Source organism: Equus quagga, chromosome 12 (assembly GCF_021613505.1).
Source record: "Equus quagga isolate Etosha38 chromosome 12, UCLA_HA_Equagga_1.0, whole genome shotgun sequence".
Lineage (NCBI taxonomy): Eukaryota > Metazoa > Chordata > Mammalia > Perissodactyla > Equidae > Equus > Equus quagga.
This window is the reverse complement of record NC_060278.1, coordinates 36,702,845-36,730,420: the sequence shown is the minus strand read 5'-3', so window position 1 is coordinate 36,730,420 and position 27,576 is coordinate 36,702,845. Positions and strand designations below refer to the sequence as shown.

The 27,576-nt window shown below is 43.2% G+C and overlaps 1 protein-coding gene across 1 annotated transcript in view; it reads left to right on the top strand.

Moving 5' to 3' along the window:
* Positions 1-3,688: 3,688 nt before the first annotated feature.
* FMN2 (formin 2) overlaps positions 3,689-27,576 on the top strand; it is a 343,222-nt gene continuing 319,334 nt past the window's right edge. Inside the window, exon 1 of the mRNA XM_046679366.1 lies at positions 3,689-5,412. Coding sequence (XP_046535322.1) covers positions 3,822-5,412 — 1,591 coding nt within the window. The 5' untranslated portion in view covers positions 3,689-3,821. The remainder of the gene's footprint in view (positions 5,413-27,576) is intronic.

Below are 27,576 nucleotides of genomic sequence, written 5' to 3'. Positions count from 1 at the left end.
AGCATTATTGAGTTTTGGGTCTGGATCATTCTTGTTTGGGGGGTGGGTCACTATCCTACGCATTATGTTTAGCAGCATCTCTGGTGCCAGCAGAACCTCCTCCATTGACAACCAAAAATGTCAGTGCCAAATGTCCCTTGGGGAGCAAAATCATCACCCCAGTTGAGAAGCATTAATGATTATGAGAGAGAACAGATGGGAGTTGGAGGTGGGGGTGGGAGGCAAGAGAAGCGGCAGTTGGGGTGAGAGACATGAATGGATTTGAGAGAGTTTAAGGAGGTAGAATAGAGAAGTCTCTGAGACTGGTATATGTTGGGGAATGAGGAGAGGAGGAGTCAGCAACAAGTCTGGTTTGGGCAACTGGAGAGATTGTGGTGCTTTTACTGGATAAAAAAATAAAGGAGGATGAGATATGCAAGAGATGATGCATTCAGTTTCAGACATGCTGGGCTTGAGTGGGGGCATGGTGGTAGAAGTGTTCTCTAGGAAGTGGGTCCGGGGGTCAGGAGTGTAGGCGTGAAGTCAGGGCTGAGAGGCGGATTTGGGAGGCAAAGTCTTAGTAATTGACGTCAGGGCAGAGTTGTCTGCTCAGAGAAGGTCATTCACCTGTTGGAGAAAAGGATGAGGTGGATAATTAAAACGCAGTCTGATTGTTTTGTTAGAGCGTCTCAAACATTCCACCAAGGTTAAGCAGAGAGAAAACTAAAAAAACAAGTATCAAAACCACTTCAGTGTATTTTATAGTCAATTGAGAGAGTGATGGAAGAGGAGGAGGGCTGAAGAAAGAGAGAAAAAGAAAAGATGTCATTCAGACAAACAGGTAGGTGAAAGTGAAGAGGAGAACTGTTCATTCATTTAGTGTTTATTGAGTGCCATTAACCAGTACACGAGTTTAATTTCAAAGAGGCTGGGAAATTCACACATTGTTGCCACTCACTTTCTTACCCAGAAACATACAAACATACAGAAAAACTGAAAGCATTTTACAGCAACACTCATATATTCATCATCTAAATTATACAATTACAATGTTGCTATACTTGCTTTATCACATATCTGTCCATGAAGGCATCTTATTTATTGGATATATCTTAGAGTGACATGCAGACATCAATACGTTTATCCCACCTATGTCCGCATATGCATATTATGAATTGGAGTTCAGCATTTGTTTAAAGTTTTCCAATCTACTTTTTCTTATATTATTTTTAAAGTCCATATCCAGTTCCCTTTATTGGAAAATGGGTAGCCCTGCATTTTGTTTTATATACCGTTTTTGTGCCTTTTGGGGATGCTAATACTGAAGACTTTTACCAACAATTACTCTAGATTAGGTTGTTGAACAGACACGTTGGCCACATTTGCCTATTGCTCTTCTGCATCCTGGCACCTAGTTTGTGGACAGGTAGGATCTCTTTTTGTTAAAAATGTTTCTGCAACTACAGGTGTGATATTCTTTCTTGCTCCAATGGAGTTAAGCTTAGGCCATGTCCCAGGCATCTTTGGGACTGCTAAATACCAAGGAATATTTTGGCAAACCTTTGATGCTTTTACCAGTCCGTGCAAGAGTAAACTGCACAGTGTTGTTTGTTATAAGAAATTTGGGATCTAAATTCATAGGTTCAAGTATCACCTTTGCTGCTCTGTGACCTTGGACAAATCTTAGTCTGAGCTTATTCGTTAATTAAAATGGGTTGAGGGTACTACCTACATCTGATACCCACACTTGTGAGTTTCAAACAAGCCTTTGCGTGTAACAGAGCTTTGTCAGCTGTGACCTGCTGCACAACTGTCATCTATTGTTTCACGTTCAAAGGATGCCAAACAGCAGCAGTCTTCTCTCCCCTTCCCTGTCTTCCTTCCTCACTCCTTTTATCTCCAGAATTTGCAGAACAGATCCCAAAAGAAAATAGTAAGGAAACAAATAGTTCAGAATCAAAATCATCCCTTTAAAGAAAGAGCAAAAATCAAAATTCATAGTACCTCAGTACCCAAAGAAGCAGACAATTCTAATAGCCTTAGGCAAACTGTGCCCTCTGAGGAGCCCAGATTCAAGAAGAGAGCAGTCTTGTGAAGGAGGTGAAACAAAGGCTTTTCAAGTGCTCCGGAATCCCTCCGAGACTGGGTTAGTACCCTGGCAAAGCTATTAAAGTTGATTTCTCCAAACTCTTTACTCAAAAGGGCCACCTGAGGACAACTGGCCACCTGACCTTAAGTTAGCATCTATTTTTAAGAACACAGTTTGAAAAAGGCCAGAAATTATTGCTATGTAATGCTTTTACAGCAAGGACTTATATGACCAATTTTTTAATTTTGATAAAAATGTTTAAGGAGGGAGGTTTAAAATGTTGCTTCACAATGTGTGAAGGAACATATGCCAGCTGCATTTAAATTGCATCATACAACATGTAGTATTTTATCCTCCTTTGGGCTTATTTTAAAAATACTAACCTGCTGGGTAGCATTTCCGTATTTTCAAAGTGGTTAACAGTGAACTTCTAACTTAAATACTTGTAACGTTATTGATTAATGCCACTTTAGTCTTATTTTTATTTATAGTTTGGAGCTTCTTTAGATACCAATGATGTTTAAAAATGCTTTCTTAATATAGGTAACTAAATTTCCTAAGTAATTAAAATTGTGACAAGATTTACAAGAAGGAAAAATTTTATATTAATAATGAAGCCAGAAAGTTAAGAAACTCCGTTACTGTAAACTGCTGCAAACTTTTATAATAAAGGCAAGGACAGTTTGCCTTGAAGGGTTTGCTTGGGAAAGCGGTGGTGAACAGCATAACATCTGATTTCGTGAGTTGTGCCGCCAAGGGTGTTTCCTTTTTGTCTTTTTCTTTTTTATGGGCAGCAACAATAGGAACATGTTTAATATTGATGAGTTTGACCTCCTGGGAGTTTGGCATATGCACCCTTTTTGAATACAAATGCTGTTTGATTTATATGGTGAACACATAGAATTTTGGAGATTAGCATTTTAATCAACTCTAATCTCTTAGCATTTTCTGACTCCCCTCCTCGCCGTTTTGTCAAACAAAGTTTGAAAAATGAACTTTTGAAATGACAGCTAGTGTTCTCTCATCGAGATGCAAGGTCCGCATGAGACATAAAAGCAGCACTATATGTGGTAACCTTGCCTAAACCATATGCTGAAGCACATTAACAGTGTTCAAGATGATCAGTTATTAAGGAAAAGCCATTCATTCCACAAATATTTATTGAAGGACCATGCTTCTGCATGGGGTGGGGTTGGGGTGTGTATATGGCCCTGATATTACAGCACCTCTAAAGTGGGACTTGGCTTCAGTTTTTCCCCGTTTAAACTTTTCTTTTTCATTTAACTATTCTCGTGGCAGGTCCCTGAGCATTGAAGTTTGGTGTGCATCTTCCAGCTGACCAGCTCTTCAGCCGGGAACAATGCATTCGATTCGCACGGTGGAGATTAAAGTTCCCAAGATAGAGGAAACATTTTTCGCGCCCGCGTTCAGCCGGGAGGCGAGCTGGGGCCGAGGGGGCGGCGGCGGCCAGCGGGGAGCCGGGCCCGGGCTGCGTCCCGCGCTGCCATTGGTGGGCGCCGCGCGCCGCACTGAGCATGTTCGCGCCCCGCCAGCCCCGGGCCGCAGCGCATTATGCAAAGCGGCGGCAGATGCGCGCGGGGCCGGCCGGGCGCGCGGCGGCCTCCTCTCTCAGCGGCTCGCCCCGCCGCCTGACTTGCCTGGGAGGCTCCCCTCGCCCGGGCCGGGGGCCGAGGAGGGCCGTGATGGCCTGACTGCTCGAGGCGCAGCGGCAGCGCAGCAGCGGGAGTACAACATGGGGAACCAGGATGGGAAGCTGAAGAGGAGCGCAGGTGATGCCTTGCACGAAGGCGGCGGCGGCGCCGAGGATGCTGTTGGGCCCAGAGATGTGGAAGCCACAAAGAAGGGGAGTGGGGGCAAGAAGGCGCTGGGCAAGCACGGCAAAGGGGGAGGGGGCGGCGGCGGCGGTGGCGGTGGCGGCGGCGGCGGCGGCGGGGAGCCGGGCAAGAAGAAGAGCAAGTCGGACTCCAGAGCCTCGGTGTTTTCCAACCTGCGGATCAGGAAGAACCTGTCCAAGGGAAAAGGCGCCGGCGGCTCCCGCGAGGATGTGCTGGACTCCCAGGCCCTGCAGACCGGGGAGCTGGACAGCGCTCACTCCCTGGCCACCAAGACCCCGGACCTCAGCCTCTCGGCGGATGAGACAGGCCTGTCGGATACCGAGTGTGCCGACCCTTTTGAGGTGACCCGTCCAGGTGGCCCGGGGCCAGCCGAGGCTGGGGCCGGGGGCCGGGCGGTCGCTGGGGATTTGGAAGCTGCGGCAGGGGCGCAGGATGGACAAAGGACCAGTTCAGGCTCGGACACGGATATCTATAGCTTTCACTCGGCTACGGAACAGGAGGATTTGCTCTCAGACATCCAGCAGGCGATCCGCCTGCAGCAGCAGCAGCAGCTCCAGCAGCAGCTGCAGCTCCAGGGCTCCGAGGAGCCTGCAGCGCCCCCCACCGCCGCCTCCCCCCAGCCTGGGGCCTTCTTGGGCCTGGACCAGTTCCTGCTGGGGCCGAGCAGCGCAGCCGGGGAGGCCCCAGGCAGTCCAGACACGGAGCAGGCGCTGTCCGCGCTCTCCGACCTGCCCGAGAGCCTGGCTGCCGAGCCCCCGCTGCCCGAGCAGCCGCAGCCTCCCGGCGCCCACGGAGCCTCGGAGGCGCCCGGCCTGCCGGCGGCCCAGCCCGCGACCGCAGACTCGCCCTCGTCCACCGCCTTCCCCTTCCCCGAGTCCGTACCTGGCGAGGGCGCTGCCGGAGCCCCTGTGCGCGGGGCTGGGGACACGGATGAGGACGGCGAGGAGGATGCTTTTGAGGATGCCCCCCGAGGCTCTCCGGGGGAAGAGTGGGGCCTGGAGCGGGGAGAGGCCCCGCAGAGGCTGGGGGCAGAGCCCGAGGAGGGGGCGCGAGGGCCCGGCGCCCCCGCGGCCGCCTCCCTGCCCGGCAGCCCCGCACCCAGCCCGCGCTGCTTCAAGCCCTACCCGCTCATCACCCCCTGCTACATCAAGACCACCACCCGGCAGCTCAGCTCGCCCAACCACTCACCGAACCAGTCCCCCAGCCAGAGCCCCAGGATCAAGAGGCGGCTGGAGTCCTCCCTGAGCCGGGGGCCCCGAGCTGCCCTCGCCTCCGCGGCCGCCCCGGCCAAGAAGCAGCGGGCGGACGGCGGCCTCGCCGGCGGCCTGAGCCGCTCGGCCGACTGGACGGAGGAGCTGGGCGCCCGCGCGCCGCGGCCCGGGGGCTCGGCGCACCTGCTGGAGCGCGCGGCCGGCGCCCCCGGCGGCGGAGGGGCGCCCCCAGCGCGAGCCCAGCCGCCCGCCGGCGGCTTCCAGAACGTGTTCACAGGTGAGCGCGCCCTGCCGCCGGCCTCGGGGCACCCAGCGTCTGCCCATCGGGACCTTGCCCTGCCGCCTGCCCCGGCTCTGAGAGCCGGGAACTGCCTGACGTGTCCCTTCTTCCCGGGGAGTCCCTTTACGTCCTGCTCAGCCGCTTACCCGCTTAGTGAAATTTCGATTTTCTTAGAAGGTCTGAAGGGGAACAACCTAGTTGTGTCTGTCCTACGTCATCTCTAGAAAGGGCTGCTCTGTCCATTTCCCCAGGGTATCTACAGTTCTCTACGTCTAGTGTCATGCCGGGCACATAAACTCCTTTTTTTGCATCGTTAGCTAAGCCATTATTCTTTTTCTTCCTCATCCTCACAGCATTAAAAAGAACAAAATTGTTCATGGCCCTTTGACAAGGGTGAGTGTTGGAGAAACAGGTCATTCTAGTACCATCCAAAGGTGATCCCTGACTGTCCGTATCTTTGAGTACGTGTGTATATGTGGTACGTAGTTTCTATCTTGCAGCCGTCTGGGTAGACCACTTAGTCAAGTTAAGTGGTCACTCCTGTTTGCTGATGCAACTAGATCTGATACATGCCTGTAGAAGATTAATAAATAAATAGAGTATTAGGGATAAGTTTTACTTGGTTTCATGGTCCAATCAAACAAGGTATAGCTTGGAGATAGTGAAGGTGAGAAGGCCAAAGGTCCAGATTGGGTACCTCTCCTTAGCATTTGTTATAGACTCTGATAGGCACCCTAAGGCTGGACTGAAGGGTCAGTTTACTGTGGTAAAGGTCAAGTGGTGTGATGAGTTCGTCCTTTCTTACAGGCTTATGGGATCGCAAGTCCTTACCTTCAGCACCCAATGGTAGAGGGTGGCTACGTTTATGTTTATTAACCCTGGCTCTTCATTACGAAATGAAATATTGAGTAGGAATTCAAGGAGTAGGAAAAAATGAAAATTCATGCAGGTGCTGGTAGGTTTGTGATGAATGTTTGAATGATTAAACATTTCAAATGTAATTTGAAAAGCTGAACATCTTACGTCCTATTACTTTAATAAATAGGCTATCTATAAAACATTATTTAGATGATATTTATCGGTCAGTGTGGCTACTTCTTGGTTGGCCAAATGCTGTTAATGTTGTGGTCGTGACTTGTTTGACCACATTTTTATTTTCACCTATGGCCTGTCTTTTACATTTATAGATTCCTTTTTTTTTTTTTTGAGGAAGATTAGCTCTGAGCTAACATCTGCTGCCAATCCTCTTTTTTGCTGAGGAAGACTTGCCCTGAGGTAACATCCGTGCCCATCTTCCTCTATCTTATATAGGGGATGGCTACCACAGCATGGTGTGCCAAGCGGTGCCATGTCCACACCCGGGATCCGAACCCGGAAACCCCAGGCTGCCAGAGCAGAATGTGCATACTTAACTGCTGTGCCACTGGGCCGGCCCCACATTTATGGATTCTTATACTTAAGAGTAGCCTCTTGGGGCCAGCCCCATGGCCGAGTGGTTAAGTTAGTCAGCTCTGCCTCAGTGGCCCAGGTTTCGCCTGTTCCAATCCTGGGCGTGGACATGGCACCGCTCATCAGGCCATACTGAGGGAGCATCCCACATAGCACCACCAGTGGCACTTACAACTAGAATAAAAAAAAAAACAGCAAGAGTAGCCTCTTCTAGTCATGTTACATACTTGGCGCTCTCTCTTCTTTACTTCTTTTCCTTCCTTTCCTTTATCGAGTAGGTTAAGTTGAAAGGAATGTTTATCATCTAATACCCATTAGATAAATTGTAAAAAAACAAAAAACAACCTAAAAACCCCCGAAAGACCATTTTTTGAAGGAGGAAGATTGGAAAGTTCTTGAGTTAATTTTTGTGAATTTAATGTTGGTGAGAAATCATGTATTTCCTCTTTCGCTAGGTAACATTCATTTATATATTAATTTTCCAAAAATGAAAATGTCACCATAATTAAGACTGCCCTTCATTAATATTAATGGTTGCTCATCCTAGTAGCATTGGACTTTGGAAATATATTCGTTTCCTTCATTTAACAAATACATGTATACATGCCTACGTACATTGTACATTCTTCCAGACAGGATGGGAGGTGGTAGGAGATCCAAGCATCAGTCAGTCATGGTTCTTCCTCTCCAAGGCTCACTGACTGCCTGCGCAGGGACGGAGATGCAGCACGGTGCTCTGGGAGCGTCGAGGGTGCGGGGACTTGCCCCCTTGGCAGGGGGTGAGGGAGGAGGCCTCCGTTGGAGGATTGATAGTCCTGAATACCGTAGGACTCTAAAAAGGTCCAAGGTCAAAGTGTATTCTTGGACGTTGCATTACATTTTAATTTGCTTAAGTACTATTTCCAGTGGGAAATTTGGGACTCTTACAGGAGTCGTCTTCAGGAAGGACCTGGATCCTGTTGACTTCCCCAGGCAGAATCTTTTGCCGTGCAGAGTAAAAGTATAGAGCTAGTGGTTTTAATGTGGACATCACCTACTTTGTATTTGATGGTTGGGTGTTGTTGGGCAGTGACCAGTAGATATTTGTGTAGCAGTTTCCATGTATTTATCTCACCCACTCCCTTTTTTTTCAAAAAAAAAAAAAAAAAAAAAAGAATTGGTAAATTGAACCTAACCCTGTAACTGGTGGGGAAATGGAGGTAAATAGAGAGATGAAATAACTTCTCAAGGCCACCCTGTGATTCACTCAGAGCAGAGCCAGAAATAGAAGCTTAGTCTACTGATTCAGGTCTGACTGTCCTTGCTTATTACTCACTTTGGGTGTTCAACACTGTAAGACGACCTACAGAGTAAAGACTGTTTTTAAGAGATATTATAAAATTTAAGGGCTTCACGTATGAGATTTTCAGTTTCTGTTTTTGATAAGGTGAGTTCCTTTCATTGTTGGACATCCGACCTGCTGTGGGCTGGATGAGAGGTGCGCGTTGGTCAGAGACAACCAGATTTTCTCAAGGCAGCTCTCGTGGAAACCACCGTTCTCATGGTATAAGAGTGAATCCAGATGGACACAGGCCCCAGTTTCTCAGCTGTTGTCTGTTTTCTTGTCCTCCGGCATCACATTTGGTTCTTTACCGTCCTCTACTAATTTATGGGTGTCTTGGAAATTACCAGAGACTTGGGGAGCACTAATATTGTCCTTAGGGAAATTTTTTCACTTTAAAAAAATTGTATTTGCTGTGTCTTTGGATCAGTTAATTGCCAGCTGCCTTTGAAGCAGGTGATCATTATATCTATAAGCTTCCATAAACATCTTTTATTTTTAAACCATAGAATAAGGGTTGCCAGCTCTGCAGGAAGGAACAGATGTTTTTCTCCTTTTACCGCCTTCCAAAAGTAGGGAGAAAATTCGAGTAAAGAGATCTCTCCATGGCATATGTTTGTGTTTGTTTGTTAGATATAAAAACATTTGGCAATGATGGACACTGAAACTTTATCTCGTTTTAGCTGTTAAGGAACTGATGCTGTCTTAGGCCATGACACTGAAATATTTCACAGTTGATTTATTTGAAATACATCTTTTTTGGTGTTTACTAGAAAAAAATGGTTCCTGAAATTTGAGAGGTTCCTCTAGCAGAAACTTGTTAATAGAGTTTTGCAGTCAATTAAAGTTTAGACATGTAAAATGTTAAATTTGTGTTGCTAAATCACATTTGATAGGAATCTTAACAAAGTCAGTTATGTGCTTATCTGTCTTTTTTAAAACAGAAAGTTTAATGTGTTTTACGTGGCTTAATGCTGTTTTCAGCTGCATCATTGTTCCGTCCTGTGAAAGCACTGGTGATGCTCTCCACCGCTCCTGAAGTGTGTAGGCCAGCGGCTCCAGGCTGCTGTTTCTGAGTGATTTTATCTGTGTAGTTTTCTTGACTCTTTCCTTCCTGTCAGCTGTTTATTCTTAGAGCTATTTTTAGTCTCTCCTCCCCCTCCCATCACTTCTATTTTGATTTTTCTGATCAATTCGTTATTGGCTTGTAAATCCTGTGATTATGATGTTAGCTATATTTATTGCACTTCTGCTAAAGGCCAGACTCTGGGTTGGTGCACTGCATAATTATCTTTAATCCTTACAACAGTCTGAAGTGTGGCTGTTCATCCTCATTTTCCCCATGAGCACACTGGACCTCAGGCAAGTGAAGTCACTTGCCTAAGGGCCTTAAGCTGGTAAATGGCCCATCTAGGAGATGTCCTTAGAAAGCCAAGTCTGTTGTTAAATGTGTGTAAAGTGACACCGAGGGCATCAGTGAGCTTTTGGAGGACTAGCTAATTAATAAAGGGCGTGGACTTTAGAATTTGGATTGTGTACTTCTCATTTTGACTTTTCTAAAGGTAGTCTTGATTTTTATATCCATAGAGAGAAGGACCCACTCTGGGAGTATAGATTTTTTTCATATACTTTGTTAAATTACCAGACTGTGAATTTTTTAAGGCCAGGAGCAGTCTTGTTTCTAGCCCTAGCATCCGACAGAGTGTAGCTGTCTAGTTATTGTCCAATAAATGAATGAGGGTCGGGAAGATAATGCATCAGTCTTACTATAACACAAAAAGGTTTTATGAGAATGCTGTCTTTTTCCCAGTATCTTGCCTTGTTGTGTTCCGTGTATCAGTAGAATTTGGGAACGTAAGCTGGGATGGGAGCACTGTTCATAAATCATTTTAGTTTGGCTTGAAAGATGCTTCCTCATGGTTTCTCTAAGACTGTGGTTTGGGTAGAAGTCAAATGCCCGAGAGCTTCAGTGATGGGATTTAATGACTGCTTGTGAGCTGAGGACTGGCCTCGTTTTTAGTGCATTTAGGCATTTGGATATAGGCCATGTGTACTTGAAATTGGACAGGTGCTTTTAGAACTGTTTCCTTCTGGTTCTGTTAAGAAGGTGCTGAACATATACCATTGGGTGATGGGAGCAGCAGAGTTCTAACTAGTAGTGTTCTAGGTAAGTTTGCATCCTGGCTTTGCTGTTTAGTTAATGACATATGCATGAAGGTGGAGGAGTAATTTCAGATTCATAATGGTAAGATGAAATGAAACAGTGTATGTAAGGCCCCTGTCGCTCTCCACACAGTTGGTGGTATCTGCTTTCCTGTCCTGGTTTATTGCCTCATAGACTTTCTTGTTCAAAGTGGTCCAAACCAAATTTGTTAAGACAGAACAAAATAACTCTGAAACTGTATACAAAAACTTGACAGGATGTTATCAGATGCTAGGTGAAAATCAATATTTCTAGCATTAGTTTTTTACAAATTGTTTACTTTGTACATCAGGTGGTTTTCTTTTTTGCATTTTCTATGATGGTAGCATTTTTGTCACTTTATCAGAAATTTTGGTTTTGGGGGTTTGGATAAAGAAAGCATGTGATGGAGGTGTGGCTGTGATGAGGGGGAGGTGCCGAGTTTCGAAGGAGGGTGGGGACGAGGCAGCAGGCTGACGCCCCCAGTGTTGATGTTCTGCACAGCATCTGGCTACAGCTGCCTGACTTTGCAGTCTTAACCTCCCACGATTTCCTTCATAAACTCCCTACTTTAGACAAGTTAATCTGCTTGCTGTTCTAAGAACATGCATTTCATTTTCCCGACTTTGTGCCTCTGTCTTACAGTTTTTACTCCCTTGGAACACGCTGTCTCTCTTGATTTAGCATCTGAAAAGGGCCCTTTAAATTCCCACTTCTGGTTTTGTCTCTACCGGCTAGACCTGACTGGCGGTCATCCCGATTTCTCTGCCCTTACTGTCTCTATCATATTTATATACTTCTTGGATTTATGGATTCTTTCAGTCTCCTCTCTCACCTCCCTCTGCCTTTCCTTCCTCCTTGTCTGCTCTCCTGATTCTGTCCGTCATTCACTCTTCTGTCAGTCCATCCACAGACATCTATTTCATGCCTGCCATGTGCCTATCAATGTGACAGGCACTGAACAGACAGGTCTTTATGAATACTTGTTTACCTTTTTTTTAAAGAGGCAAGTTGGGTATCTAGGCTTCCTATTGGTAACTAAAACATCCTGTTGAATTTAAGCTGGAAAATTACTAACCTTTTTGAGTATTTGAAGTGAATTATTTTCATTGAGGATTGAATCAGTGTGGAGATAGAATGCGTCTTTCATAGAACTTGTGGTGAGAGAACATCTGTCCCTGTTTTTGTGAGTTGGTTTTAAAATAGCAATGATAATACAGTAACTCTAAGCTTCCAAATATAGATTTTATTGATAATGAAAGAAAAGGGAACTAGAGAAAATTTTATTACTCTGTTCATTTCTGCTTTTGCGTTATAAGTACTAACCTGATGTTAATGAAATTTAGCAGTAAGGGGCCATTTGGATGAAATAACTACTGCCTCATGGCTTGATAGTTATTCGACATAATTTTAGCGATTGAAAGCTTTGTAAGGCTTTTTTCACATTAAAAGTGTAAATATATGGCAAATATGACTTCTTATCAATTTGAGATGGTAGTTAGTAAAGCAAGGTATTAAAATTATAAGGACAAATAATAACAGGTATTGGCTGCTACAAGAGGATGGTAATCACGCTGAAGAGTCGTTATCCTTTGACAGCTGCTCCACTCTGGGTGACAGAGGGAGAAGAATTTGTGTTTTCCTCCTTCCCCACGATGTACTTGGAAGTGTTGATTAGATGGCAAAATTACTGGCATTTTTCTGCGATCCAGTCAGTCTCCATTGTACCCTGGACCCACTGGAAGCTTTGTTATCTGTTAGGCCAGAGCTGCAATGGGCTGAAAATAGTCCTTTTTATTTTTCAGGGGGAATGGCATAATTTCTTGAGAAAATTTAGAGGCTTAATTCAGAGGCCTCTACTGTGTTTTTAATGCTTAGAAATGCTTAAACGCTGCTCAGTTGTGTCTCTCTCTATACTTCAAGGAGAAGGGTTCTTTGTTGTAGTACTCTGTGATATAGTGGACATGCATGGGAAGTAATCCTCTGTCGTTTAAGTGGTTTTACTCACACAGAAGGGGAAGGAATGATGTGTATGAGGAAGTCCGTAGCAGCGCTATGGCAGTGGTACAGGCCAAGAAGTCTTTCAGTCGGCCTCCCCTTGTAAGTAACCCATTGATCTCCTGTTGGCGGAGTCAGTAATGTCTTACCTCTTCTTGGTACCCTTCTTTTGAAACCAGCAAACAGCCATTGATGATTAAGTATCTAGGTACTAAAGTTTTTTCCTTTTTGCAATTACTGATTATAGTTTTTAGCTGTTTAACCCACCCATTGTTAACTGTGCTGTTTAGGAAATATGTCAGCTGACTCCCACTAGGCTCCTATACGTAACATGTCCCTGGAGCCTGGGTCACCATGGTAATGGGTGTGTGAGCTGTTTTTCGGGAATTAGAACTCCTTGTCCACTTCAGGCCGGTTGAGACCACCAACTCATCAACTGGGCCCGCACAGATGTCTGATAGGCGACCTTTTGACGTCAAGAGGCTAAAAACTCCACCCTCAGATCATGCTAACGCCGCCATTTTGTGAACACGCTTCCTATGAAGAGGCATGGAGTCTGACTACGCTTGCGCAGATCATCAGTTACCTCACCTCTCCTCACCTCCAATCACCTACCTCCACATTTCAGACCACCTTGCCTCCATCCCATAAATACCCCTGAGTCCCTATTTTCAGGGGAAGCGAATTTGAGGCTCGTGTTCTCGCTTCCTCACGTGGCTGCCTTGTGAGTAACCCTCTCTCTGCTGCAATCTCGGCGTCTCGGTTTTTGGCTCTCTGGGCGGTGGACAAAAACGGACCTGGTTCAGTAACACTTTCTCAGGTTGCAAAGGTGAAGGCGGTCTTGCTGGGAAGCTGCTTCCTCTGAGTCTCATCCACCCCTGCGATCCTGTAGAAGCGACGCTTCCAGCAGTTACCTTTCCTCCTGAGAGCGATGTTCTGCATATTTAGAGCTTTTCTTTATCGTTAGAGCTGAAGAAAATCCCTGTGCTGGAGGATCCATTTATACCATGGGCTAAAGATGCTTCGGTATCTGTAACAGCTGGTGGTGAGAGCAGTGATGTTTTGACCTTGATAGTTTTGATCCATTGTTAACTGATGCTAAAGGAGGTTTGGACTGGTTGGACTGCTGTCATCTGATGTGAACTCGAGACCTTGTGTTTTTGGACACGAGGGTAGTGATAGTGTGTAGCGGCTGGTTGACTTGTTTCATGGAAATAGAGGAAAAGGAGAGCTGGGATGTACGAGGTATGCCCCAAGGATTCCGAGGATGTGGAGTCTTTATAATATAGCGGGCAAGTCCTTGTGGATTCGTTCTCTACCATAGAAATCATCTCCTATTCTTGGATGGATTATAGGCTTTGCATTTTTCCTTTTAACCTTCTCAATAAAGGTAGTACTGTTAGCTCTCATATTTCAGTGTATGTTAATATATTGATTTTTATTGTGTTTAAAATTTTCTCTACTATTATATGTGCTTACTCAAGTAATTTTTATGAGTCTGTGGTATTTCATTGACAAGTTTGCATTGGTATTAAAAATTTCTTAGAGACTAGAAGGATAAAAGGTTTGAGAACTCCTAGATTTTTACTTTTTTAACAAGTTTTATTGGCTTTAAACAAGGGCAGCTTGTTAAGCCCATTAAGAAGCAAACGGACTAGAATAGAACTATTTCAGGATCCCAGATGAATGCATTTGAATACTAGGTGGAAAGTTTTGTAAGTAATGAGTCTCTTCATTAACATGCAAGTCTTATCTTTTAAAAGAGTGGTAAAAACGACTGGATAACAATAGAGATAATGGTTTAGAACTCGTTTTGTAACCTATATTTGCCAGGTAGATAATTGGCCTCCCTTGCCCTCCCCCACACTTGTAAAGCTGTGGACAGTCCTTGCCTGTGAGGAGAGGTCAGGTGTGTGAATCCTCCGTGGGGGGGGTGTCACATTTTGCAGCTACCTGAGATGTAAGGTAAGATATTATCTTCCTGTCCTCGCAGTGCTATTTTGGTTAAATGGCTTTGAGGGTGTAAAATGTGTAGATAGTGTCTTGGCAGTTTACTTCAGGATACAGATTTTGATCTGTCTCTATTCTGTTTTTAGAAAAATCCAGAAGTGTGTTGCCTCATTGGACCCAGTACATTGTGGGTGGGCATCTAAGACTGAACAAGAACGGCAGTGATTTCAGTGGAGAGACATTTGTCTGGGCTGAAAATGTGATGTAAATGGAAAAGTGGTCCTGGAAGCCTTTCGTCTCTGACTTGGATTATTTCTCTAAGGAGCCTCATTTGTCTCTAAATTCACAGATCATTTTCACTCCATCTGCTTTGGGAAGATAAAAGCTGGGCGTGTGCCTTAGATTTAGCTTTAGGCCAAACCCCTAAGGTTGAGTCACCAGTTTCCTTTTGTATGTACCTCTTGGCATCATTACCAACTAAAGTTACCAATAGACTCCTGGGCTGTCTCTCCAGCTCCTCTCTGCCTCTCCGACCCCCACCCCCCACCCCCGTCTCTCTCTCTCTCTCTCTCTGTCTTTCTGTCTCTCTCTCTCTGTCTCTGTCTCTCTCTGGCATCAGGCACATCCTACTTAGCTGTGGCAGGTCTAGGAGGCTCGCTGTGTCCACAACTGTACTTGTTATTTGTCCCACCTTCTAAACACTCCCCCGGGGTTTTCCAGTCAAGGCATTGCTGTCCAGCCTTGACATAGTCCTTGATTCTTCCGTCCTTCTCATACTTGAACTTGACATCAGTTAGTCTTGCCATTTTCTCTATGCTTAAATGTCTCTTTAAGGAGTCTTGTAGTTTCTGTTCCCATTGCCTCTACACTTACTGGGGCAGATCAGCCCACACAGAGATCCTGAACGTTCTCCCTGGCCTCAGTCTGGCTCTTCTCCAGTAATTCTCCACAAGGCAAGAGAGTAAACTAAAATACGAAGATGAACTGGCCAGTCCCAGTTTAGAAACATTTCAGTGATTCCAATAAAGGCTAAAGTCTGTGTTCATATATGTATGTATATAATATGTAGACTGTATATATTTATATGTAGTATATAGGCTAAAGTTTTAATTCTTCTCTATTTATATTTCTCTCTCTATACATTTATAATACGTATACTTTTCTGTATTAATAGCTAATGCTGTGCACTTCTGTCCCCTCCATGTTGCTCAGTCTCTGTCTCTCATCCTGTCCTGAATGCTCAGTCCTTAGATGGCTCATGTTCTCCCTAGTAGTTTTAGGAACAGTGGACACTCTGTTCCTGGTCTTTAGGAAGAAACGTGCGTGTACTCACATCCCTCACTGTATGGCACACGCCCACCTTAGTCCGTGCAGAACTCTCCGTTTTGTCCTTGTATTTTCATTTCCTATTCTGGCCCCCTTCGTGGACAGAGGGAACTGCTTTTATGTGATTGCTTGATATCCTGAAAATTCTATGTGGTTTTGTGAAGTATGTAGTATTCCTATGTATGTTTAATTTAAGTTTATACAAACATTCTGAGTTGTAGAGTTCATTCTATTGGTTTTTTTTTTAAAACTCAGGAGCCTTTAGGAGAAAAATCTACAGATTTTTCTGGGTGAGTATCTACCAAGTTCATTGCTTCTTACCGCTTTATGATATTCCAGAATGAGAGTTCTGTGAGATTGTACACTCCAGGGGGCACCAGTCACCTTTATTGTGTGTGAATAATGTCCCCTAGAATGTATAGCTCGGTGGCTGTGGACATTCCTCGTGTTTCATTTAAGCATTTGCACGGGGCTGAGCATCTGGATTCCTGTTCTTCTCTGCCACCACATCGTCCTGATGGCTGTTCTGGTATGGGATCCTGTATGAGAATTTTTCTGGGATGCGTTTTCAGTAGTGAGGTTGCTGGGTCATAAAATAAAGATTTACTGACTTTGTCTAGGTACTGCTAGAGTAGTTTCCAGACTGTTTCCCCCAGTTTATACTCCATCAGCACAGCAATTTGTATTAATGTAATTTTTGAAGTTTTACCAATGCAGTGAGGGAAGGTGGTAACTCATTGTTTTACTGTTTGCTTTACATCTGTCTGGTGGACAGTGCCTCTGAGAAAACCTTGTGTATTTTTAGCCATGTGGGTTACCCTTCTGTGAATTGCCTGTTCACATCCATTTACCTTTTTCGATAAGGTTTCCTGATTTTTCTTGTTTATTCATATGAGTTCTTTGTATATTCTTGATGTGATACTATTACCAATGTTAGGGATGTCATGGATTGTCACTAAGCCGCCTCCTTAGGCTGACGTGAAAGTGACGTTTCTGAGTCCCTTGAAGGTTGTGTGTCAGATGTGGTGTAGATTTGATGAGTTTGCATCAGATTTGGAAGACCTAAATGAGGCCTAGGACTGACTCATGTCACTTGTACTTGCAGGCACAGCTGAGGAGCTACCCGCTTCTTCTGGGGCAGCGTTAACAGAGGTCTAGTGTCTGGGTGCCAGTGTCACTGAGACCAGCGTAGGGCGTCCCTGCAGCTGCTGTGGCTGGCAGCAGGCAGTGCGGTTCTGGTCCTGGCAGCAGAGGTGGCATCCAGCCGCGAGGCCTCCAGATTCTGGAGCAGCAGTGTGCTCTGCGAGCAGGACCTTAGATCAGAGGAGAGGCAGCCACTCTAGTGGCCTGGTTCTGAGTTGTGGCTTGGTGAGTAGTTTCTAGAAGAAGACTAGAATCTTTTCCTTCAGCCCTTCCAAGATTCTGTAAAATAACTAATGCCCTATAGTAAGTATCTCCCTATTGAAACTGTTTGGAGTGGATTCGGTTCTGTGTAATCACTGAAATCTTACCGTATAGAATCAATTTTAGGTATTATCAGTATTTTCCCCCAATAGTCCATCCCTCTTAAATTTGTTGTGCCATTGAACAGAAATACTTAATTTTGATATCATCAAGTCTACTTTTCACCTATAGTTTGTGCTATTTTCTTCTCATTTAAGACATTCCTTCTCACTCCAGATTACAAGCCTTCTGTCCTGTGTGGTCTTCTCTTAGCTGTAACCTTCACCCTCCATAGTTAAGCCTCTGATCCATCTAGTCATCCTCAGTGTTGGGTGTGATGTAAGGATTTGGGTTTATTTTCCTCTACGGGCAAGCCGGTGTTTTTAACGTCTTCTACTAAATAGTTTTTGCTCACTGATTTTTGATACCACCTTAATATCATTCCCATTAGAGATAAGTCTGTTTCTGGGGTCTGTTCTTTTCCTTTGATGTGTATTTTCTGTCTTCAGTCACTATCATACAGTTCTTATAAATGTAGCTTTGGACTATATCTAATTACCTAGAGGAGAAATATCCCCTTTTTCACAGTTGACTTAGCTCTTGGTGGACCTTGTTGTCTTCCATATAAAATTAAATTTTTGAGTTTCTTAAAGAGTCCTGATGGTGTTTGTTTGGCATTTTATTAAATTTGTAGATTAAATTGAGGATTATTGTCACTTTCATAATATCATCCAAGACTGTGAAAGATGTCTTTGCTTATTCAGATCATCTTTTATGTCCTTTTAATAGAATTATAGACTTTTCTCCACAGAGAGTTCGTATTTTCTTTCCTGAGCTCGTTTCTGGGTGCTTCATATGTTTTATTGATACTGGGAATGGTATCTTACTTTTGTATTATTTCTCATTATTGTTGGGGTAAAGAAATGTTTTCACTGTCTTTCAGATGTATTGTATGATTTCCCTTATGAATATTTTTTAAACCTAAAGGTTAGTTAGTATAACTATATAAATCTATAGTTTATAGTTAAGATTTGGTCACCAACTTTGATGTGTGGGTTTTGCCCCACAACACCCACCAATTCTCTGCGACACCACAATTCAACTCAGTTCTGACACTGTCTACCTAGAGATAGCTTCAAATCCCGCAGGTTAAGGGCTCAGTCCTACAAGACCGCCACCCTTTCAGATGGCAATCAAAAGTCTAGGCTGTCACCTGGGCTTCTGACCAACTGACTGTAGATTCTGTCGGCCTCCTTCTTAGGTTCCATTAATTTGCTAGAGCGGCTCAGAGAACTCAGAGGAACATTTTACTTACTAAATTAGCAGTTTGTTATGAAAGGATATAACTCAGGAACAGCCAGATGTCTTCATCTCTTATGCATAGGGTAAGGTATGGGGAAGGGGCTCCCATGCTCTCTGAGCGCCACTCTCCCTGAATCTCTGTGTGTTCACCAACCTGGAAGGTCTCCAAACCCCCTCCTTTTGGTTTTTTAGAGACTTCATTACATAGGCATGATTGACTAAATCATTGACGATAATTGAACTCAATCTCCAGCTCCTCTCCCCTCCCTGGAGATCTGGGGGCTGGGACTGAAGTTCCAATGCTCCAGTCACATGGCTGGTTCCCCTGGCAACCAGCCCCCAACCTTAGGTGCTTCCAAAAGTCACCTCAGTAACATACACTCAGGTGTGGTTGAAAGGGGGTTGTTATGAATATCAAGACACCTTTATCACTGTTATCACTTAGGAAATTCCAAGTTTTAGGAGCGCTGTGCCAGAAACTGGACAAAGACCAAATACATACTTCTTATTATAAATCACAATATCACAATTGTCATATGGGATTTTAAAAGCAGTCTTTATTTTTTTACAGCAAAGTTAATTGAGGCATAATCATAGAACATAGTATACATTGTGTGGATTCTTTTGAAATTATTGTGGCTTTCTTGTTGGCATTGTATATGATAAGTAATTTTTGTGAATCCATACTCTCTTTGGGGAGCTATAATCCTAAAATCCAGAAACATTATTAACAGTTCAATTTAGTAGGTTGTGTTTAACACTCAACGTTAATAAAAATCTCTAATTGTTTAAAATACTTAAAAAGCATTGTTTAAACAAATGTATAATATTTTTTATCCAATCAGAAAATCACCCATCCCTTGGTTTCCATGGCATTCTTCTCCCTGCTTTGCCTTCTCCATTTTGGGCTGGCTTTTAAACACCTCCGTCTGGTCCTCCCCTTCCACCTGACCCTTGCTGACTAAATGCTTCTTTCCCCCAGGCTTCGTATTTGGTCCATCTTAACGCCCACCCCCACCCTCGGGAGTCTTTTCCTTGTGTGTCAGTGACTCCAAATTCAAATTTCTGGCTCAGATCTCTTTTGAATTCCAAATGCAAATTTCCTATTGCCTTTAAAAAAATCTTCATATGGATATGGGAGTAGATCCAACCTGAACTTCTCTTTCCTCCACACCAGCCAGCTCCCTTATTTATTGCCTGCCCTGGTGGATGGTAATAGCATCCGGCCCAACCCTTTACCCAGTTTCTTAAGCCCAAAATCTGGGCGTTGTGCAAGGTTAGCTAAATTCCTCATACTTTCTCCTCCTCATATCCAGCCAGTCACCAAATACTATTAAAATATACCTCCAAAAATTTTTTAAAATACTCCTTCTCTCCTTTCTAGGAGGATTTATTTATTAATTTATTTTTGCTGAGGAAGATTTGCCCTGAGCTGACATCTGTGGCCAGTTTCCCTCTATGTTGTTTGTGGGATGCCACCACAGCATGGCTGATAAGTGGCATAGGTCTGTGCCTGGGATTCGAACCCGTGAATCTGGGCATCTGAAGTGGAGCACACTGAACTTAACAGCTATGCCACCAGGCTGGCACCTCCGGGAGAATATTTCATGCTCTTCTCAGAATTATTCAGTGACTCCCCATTGACTACTGGGACAAATTTTAAACCTGGGATCTCTATTTAAGCTGAAAATTGAAGGTGTTCAGCAAGCAGGAGCTGGATTTGCTAGCAGTTGGTGTGACTGATCTCAAGATAAAGGAGGCTGTCCCTTCTGGAACGTCCAGCCTTGAACGGGGTGGTCTGGAGAGGAGCGATTTCACTCTTCTCTGGAGATGTTCAGAGACTGGATGGAGCTGCCCCAGGATGGCACACCCTGGAGAGGCTGAACTTGATGACCACTAACCTTCCTTCCAGAAGAGTCAGTGTTGTTTGACTCAGCAGTAAGAGCAGCAGCTACCATCTGTGTGTCTCATTCCTTTTATTTGAATCTGCTTTAAATATGGAAAAAACTCTGCAGCCAGAGGTGCTTTAAAGCTGCCATTTATTAGATTCACTTTTATGGATTTAACTTGATAGATAAAATTAAGTTTTTTCTTTTAAAGCATTTTCCTTCTGACATTTCTATAATTTTTTCCTTTCAACTTTGATTTGTTTCATGACCATTTAAGAAATTACCAAAGAAATCCGTATTCTGGCATAGGTCCTGAAGAGTGGTTCGTAGTCATTGTCATAAATGTTCTATGATATTCCTTGGCCAATTTTATTAGATTTATTAGATTAAATTTCTCAGTTTATTCTCATCATATTTCAGCTCTTGATTAATTGAAGTTGTATAGTTTCTTTTTTTCTCTTCTTCAGGAAGAAAGTCTTGATGGAGGCCAAAATCAAACTTTAGCTTTGTATGGGGGCTGGCCCCATAGTGTGCTGACTAAGTTCGTGTGCCCCACTTCAGTGACTGGAGTTTGCTGGTTTAGATTGTGGGCGTGGACCTACACACCACTCTTCAAGCCATGCTGTGGCGGCATCCCACATAGAAGAACTAGGAGGACTTGCAACCAGGATACACAGCTATGCACTGGGGCTTTGGGGAGAAGAAAGAAAAACAAAAAGGAGGAAGATTGGCAACAGACGTTAGCTCAGGGCCAGTTTTCCTCAAAGAAAACATTTGCATACGTTTTAATGGACTGTGTAGTGACTGTACTAAGTCCTTTTTTGAATGCTCTGTGTCCATGTGACGTTTTATTGTTATTAATGTTCAGCATATTTTTTACTGTTCTTCTCCATATTTTTGGTGTCAGCTAACAAAAATGCATCAACCATGAGTCCCATTCACCACACAGAGCAGTCAGCTTCCTCAAAGCCATTATGAAGACTCGTTACAGGCAGTTACTGTTGAGGACTCAGATCGGAAGCTAGCAGATCTGCACGCAATCTGCACGTGTCTTGTAAAGTTAAGATGTCTAAGTGTTTCTTCCTTCCCTGAAATTCTGAGCTTGATGATGTGCTGGGAGGAAGGGAGCTTCCTGCAGGAGTGTCTCGATCCGTGCTCCCCATGGTTCCGTGAGTTCTGATTACTCCACGGGGAGCGGAGAGCTTCTCCTCCTTTTTTGTCGGAAGCCCTTCAGGAGCTGTGGTCATCTTCTCTGCAGCTGGGGTCTGGGGTCAGTTATCCTCAAGTGTCCTGTGACTTGTCCAGCCATTTGCCTGCATGTTTCTCTTCTTTTCTTGAGACAATGCTAGTTATTTATATTCATAAGAGTCTTCCCTTTACTATAAAACTTGCAGCATTTTGAGTCTGAAACTAGACGTGTTAATAATTTCTCTTCCATCATAATTGGCCCTCCTTATCTGTTTTTTCTTCTTTATCCACCACAGGCCATTAGTATGTGCTGATGCATAATATGTGATATCTCTGTATTCACTGATGTCATACGCTTAAGCAATTATCATTAATGTCTAACTTTGGATTTGCTTGTCAGCAACCTTATTTCCTCTTACGATTTCAATTGGTAGATAATGTGGGCTTTCAGGGGAAGTTCATTAGATAAATATGTCTGACCTATAATAGCAGAAAAAAGTTTAACATAATGAGATTTCTGTTTAATTCTCAGTTTGCATAAGATGCATGGCTTGGAAGAAACAAACTTATGTTGACACCTTTCAAAATATAGCAGTTATTTTCCGTTCATCCTTCAATCATTAAAAAATACACAAAAGGAGAAAAAAATCAGTGACATGTTCGTAGGCTGTTAAAATATAAATTTAAAACAGGTGATTATAAGTGAATGATACTGTGGGAGATAAAACAATACAAAACTCCCACTTCACCCTCCCTTGGGTCTGACCTTGGATATATTCCTCAAGGCTTTGGGCTTTGGTTTCTTTGCAGGCAAAATTAGAGGATTGAGCCAAATAAGCTGTAAGGTTTCTTTTGGCTCTGAAATACTGAAAATTAAAAGTAGTGGTTTGTCACTGAGTAATTTAATCCTAATAACGACAAAAAGTTATTAGTATTTGGGCTCAATAAAAACAGAAAAGTTACATGCATCCTCGAGGCTAGTGGAAAAAAGTCTCCTGTTGTCTCATGGGAAGGCTTCTGTGTGGAAGTTTCTATTCCTGTTTGGGCACTTTATTGTCCCCAAAGATGCAGAAAGAGCGAGGCTCTCCCTGCCGTGTTGTCACTGTTAGGAGCCGCACCCTGCGTCTCTTCTGCAAGGGAACCCCCTGCGTTGTCGTGTGGTGTTCTGAGCGGTTAAGGACAGGGAGCCTGTGTTCCTCCTGACTCTATGCTCTGTTGGGTCCAGGACGTTCTTTGGCAAATCACAGGCTCCTAAGTACTTTACATCTTGTCTTTGCTGCCTTTTCCCCCCAGTTCCCGTAAGGATGTTTAATTAAGATGGTGTGTCCTAAATAGGCTGCTTTGAAAGTGTGCCTTCTTAAGCTGTGGTCCCTGTGACTGGATTGTCAGTCCCTGCAGGGCTCAGGCCGCGGGGACTCTTTCTTTCACATCTTAATACAGAATGTTGGTCAGAAGCTTTCCCGGAGCTGCTGGCCCTCTCAGAAGTGGAGGATGCCTGGAATGAAAATTAGGAGGGCAGAGTGTGCGTCTGCTTTTGGCACGGCCACTTTTCAGTCTTGTGACCTCAGGCAGATTCTAGAACCTTTTCGTTCTTCAGTTAGTGTCTTTGAAATTGTGGTGATAAATCCTTGCTCTGCTTCACAAAGCTGACAATGGAAGCGGAACTGTCTTTTACGTTGTATAGTTCTGTCCAAATAAAAGGCTTTCTACTTTTTATGGTGTCGCTGCTCACCGCCCCACAGAATCCAGTGCAGCCATGGATGGTGTCACGTCTTCCTGTGCGGGAGGGTCGCTGGCTGCCCTTGTTCTGATGTGGCTTCCCTGGGCTGCTGTTTCCATGTTCATCTCCCCTGGGATTTTTGCTTAGCCGTGGGAGGGCAGTGTTTGTAGAAGGGATATGGCTGCAGAGCTGTTCACGCCCTTTATTAACGGGGGTGCCTAAGCATCTGTGGAGCAGGGGGGTGGCAGAGATAACTGGAGAGCATTGGTGACTAGTAAGTTCCCTGACTGTCCTTGGGTGAATGTCATTTTAACATGAATTTAATAAATATGGTAAAACAGACAATGAATGATTTTTTTATTAAAGTTCTAAAAGTTAACATCCTTGTGAAACTACAGTTGTACATTATTATTAGTCATGTTGTAGGTACACCACTTCACCCCTAGTGCCCTCCCCCCACCCCCCTTTCCCCTGGCAACCACCGATCAGTTCTCTTTGTCCATATGTTAACTACCACCTATGAGTGGAGTCATACAGAGTTCGTCTTTCTCTGTCTGGCTTATTTCACTCAACATAATACTCTGAAGGTCTATCCATGTTGTTGTGAATGGGACAACTTTGTCCTTTTTTATGGCTGAGTAGTATTCCATTGTGTGTGTGTATATATATATATATATATATATATATATATAGCACAACTTCTTTATCCAATCATCAGTTGCTGGGCACTTAGGTTGGTTCCATGACTTGGCTATTGTGAATAATGCTGCAATGAAGATAGGGGTGCATGGAGCTTCTGGAATTGCTGATTTCAGGTTCTTAGGCTATATACCCAGTAGTGGGATGGCTGGGTCATAAGGTATTTCTATTCTTAACTTTTTGAGGAATCTCCATACTGTTTTCCATAGTGGCTGCACCAGTTTGCATTCCCACCAACAGTGTATGAGGGTTCCCTTTTCTCGACAGCCTCTCCAACATTTGTCACTCTTGGTTTTGGATTATTTTTGCCATTCTAACAGGTGTAAGGTGATATCTCAGTGTAGTTTTGATTTGCATTTCCCTGATGGTTAGTGATGATGAGCATCTTTTCATGTGTCTATTGGCCATCCTTATATCTTCTTTGGAGAAATATCTGTTCATGTTCCCTGCCCCTTTAGTAATTGGGTTGTTTGATTTTTTATTGTTGAGTCGTGTGAGTTCTTTGTATATTATGGAGATTAACCCTTTGTCGGATAAATAACTTGTGAATATTTTTTCCCAATTAGTGGGTTGTTTTTTTGTTTCAATCCTGTTTTCCCTTGCCTTCAAGAAGCTCTTTAGCCTGATGAAGTCCCATTTGTTTATTCTTTCTATTGTTTCCCTCATGTGGGGGGTTATGGTGTCCGAAAAGATTCTTTTGAAGCTGATGTCAAAGAGTGTGCTGCCGATATTCTCTTCTAGAAGACTTATTGTTTCAGGCCTAATCTTTAGGTCTTTGATCCATTTTGAGTTTATTTTAGTAAATGGTGAAAAAGAATGGTTGATTTTCATTCTTTTACATGTGGCTGTCCGGTTTTCCCAGCACCATTTGTTGAAGAGACTTTCTTTCCTCCATTGTAGGCCCTCAGCTCCTTTGTTGAAGATTAGCTGTCCATAGATGTGTGGTTTTATTTCTGGGCTTTCAATTCTGTTCCATTGATCTGTGCACCTGTTTTTGTACCAGTACCATGCTATTTTGGTTACTGTGGCTTTGTAGTATGTTTTGAAGTCAGGGATTGTGATGCCTCCAGCTTTGTTCTTCTTTCTCAGGATTGCTTTAGCAATTTGGGGTCTTTTGTTGCCCCATGTGAATTTTTGGATTCTTTGTTCAATTTCTGTAAAGAATGACATTGGAATTCTGATTGGGATAGTGTTGAGTCTGTAGATGGCTTTAGGTAGTATGGACATTTTAACTATGTTTATTCTTCCAATCCGTGTGCATGGAATGTCTTTCCATCTCTTTATGTCGTCGTTGATTTCTTTCAAGAAGGTCTTGTAGTTTTCGTTGTATAGATCTTTCACTTCCTTGGTTAAATTTATCCCAAGGTATTTTATTCTTTTTGTTGCGATCGTGAATGGGATTGAGTTCTTGAGATCTTTTTCTGTTAGTTCATTGTTAGCGTATAGAAATGCTACTGATTTATGTATGTTGATTTTATACCCTGCAACTTTGCTGTAGTAGTTGATTGTTTCTAATAGTTTTTCTATGGATTCTTTGGGGTTTTCTATATATAAGATCATGTCGTCTGCAAACAGCGAGAGTTTTACTTCTTCGTTGCCTGTTCGGATTCCTTTTATTTCTTTTTCCTGCCGAATAGCTCTGGCCAACACCTCCAGTACTATGTTGAATAAGAGTGGTGAAAGTGGGCACCCTTGTCTTGTTCCTGTTCTGAGAGGGATGGGTTTCAGTTTTTGTCTGTTGAGTATGACGTTGGCTGTGGGTTTGTCATATATGGCCTTTATTATGTTGATGTACTTTCCTTCTATACCTATTTTATTGAGGGTTTTTATCATAAATGGATGTTGGATCTTGTCGAATGCTTTCTCTGCATCTATTGAGATGATCATGTGGTTTTTATTTCTCATATTGTTAATGTAGTGAATCATGTTGATTGACTTGCGGATGTTGAACCATTCCTGTGTCCCTGGTATAAATCCCACTTGATCATGGTGTATAATCTTTTTGATATATTGCTGTATTTGGTTTGCCAAAATTTTGTTGAGGATTTTTGCATCTATGTTCATCAGTGATATTGGCCTGTAGTTTTCCTTCTTTGTGTTGTCCTTGTCAGGTTTGGGGATCAGAGTGATGTTGGCTTCATAGAATGTATGAGGGAGTGCTCCATCTTCCTCTATTTTCTGGAACAGTTTGAGGAGGATAGGTATTAAATGTTCTTTGAATGTTTGGTAGAATTCTCCAGAGAAGCCGTCTGGTCCTGGACTCTTATTTTTGGGGGGGTTTTGATTACTGTTTCTATTTCTTTACTTGTGATTGGTCTATTCAGATTCTTTATTTCTTCCTGATTCAGTTTGGGTAGGTTATATGAGTCTAGGAATTTATCCATTTCTTCTAGGTTGTTCAGTTTGTTGGCATATAGTTTTTCATAGTATTCTCTTATGATCCTTTGTATTTCTTCGGTATCTGTTGTGATTTCTCCTCTCTCGTTTCTAATTTTATTTATTTGAGACTTCTGTCTTTTTTTTTTAGTGAGTCTGGCTAAGGGTTTGTCGATTTTGTTAATTTTTTCGAAGAACCAACTCTTTGTTTCATTGATCCCTTCTACTGTCTTTTTCGTTTCAATATCATTTATTTCTGCTCTAATTCTTATTATTTCCCTCCTTCTACTGACTTTGGGCTTTGTTTGTTCTTCTTTTTCTAATTCTGTTAGGTGTCATTTGAGGTGGTTTATGTAAGATTTTTCTTGCTTATTGAGGTCAGCCTGTATTGCAATTAATTTCCCTCTTAGGACTGCCTTTGCTGCGTCCCAGATAATTTGGTATGGTGTGTTTTCATTTTCATTTGTCTCCCGATAATATTTGATTTCTTCTTTAATTTCTTCAATAATCCATTGTTTGTTCAGTAGCATGTTGTTTAGTCTCCACATTTTTGGCCCTTTCCCAGCTTTATTCTTGTAGTTGATTTCTAGTTTCATAGCATTGTGATCAGAAAAGATGCTTGATATTATTTCAACCCTCTTGAACTTATTGATGCTTGCTTTGTTTCCCAAGATATGGTCTATCCTTGAGAATGTTCCATGCGCGCTTGAGAAGAATGTGTAACCTGCTGTTTTTGGATGAAGTGTCCTATATATATCTATTAGGTCCATCTGATCTAATTTTTCATTTAATTCTATAATTTCCTTGTTGATTTTCTGTCTGGATGATCTGTCCATTGGTGTTAATGGTGTGTTGAGGTCCCCTACTATTATTGTATTGCTGTTGATGTCTCCTTTTAGGTTTGTTAATAGTTTCTTTACGAATTTTGGTGCTCCTGTGTTGGGTGCGTATATATTTATAATTGTTATGTCATCTTGGTGGAGCGTCCCTTTTATCATTGCATACTGCCCCTCTTTGTCTTTCTTTATCTATTTTGCTTTGAAGTCTACTTTGTCTGATATAAGTATGGCAACACCTGCTTTCTTTTGTTCATTATTGGCTTGGAGTACTGTCTTCCATCCCTTCACTCTGAGCCTGTGTTTGTCTTTGGAGCTGAGGTGTGTTTCCTGGAGGCAGCATATTGTTGGGTCTTGTTCTTTGATCCATCCTGCCACTCTGTGTCTTTTGATTGGAGAGTTCAATCCATTCGCGTTTAGAGTGATTATTGAAACGTGGGGGCCTACTGTTGCCATTTTATCACTTGTTTTCTGGTTCTTTT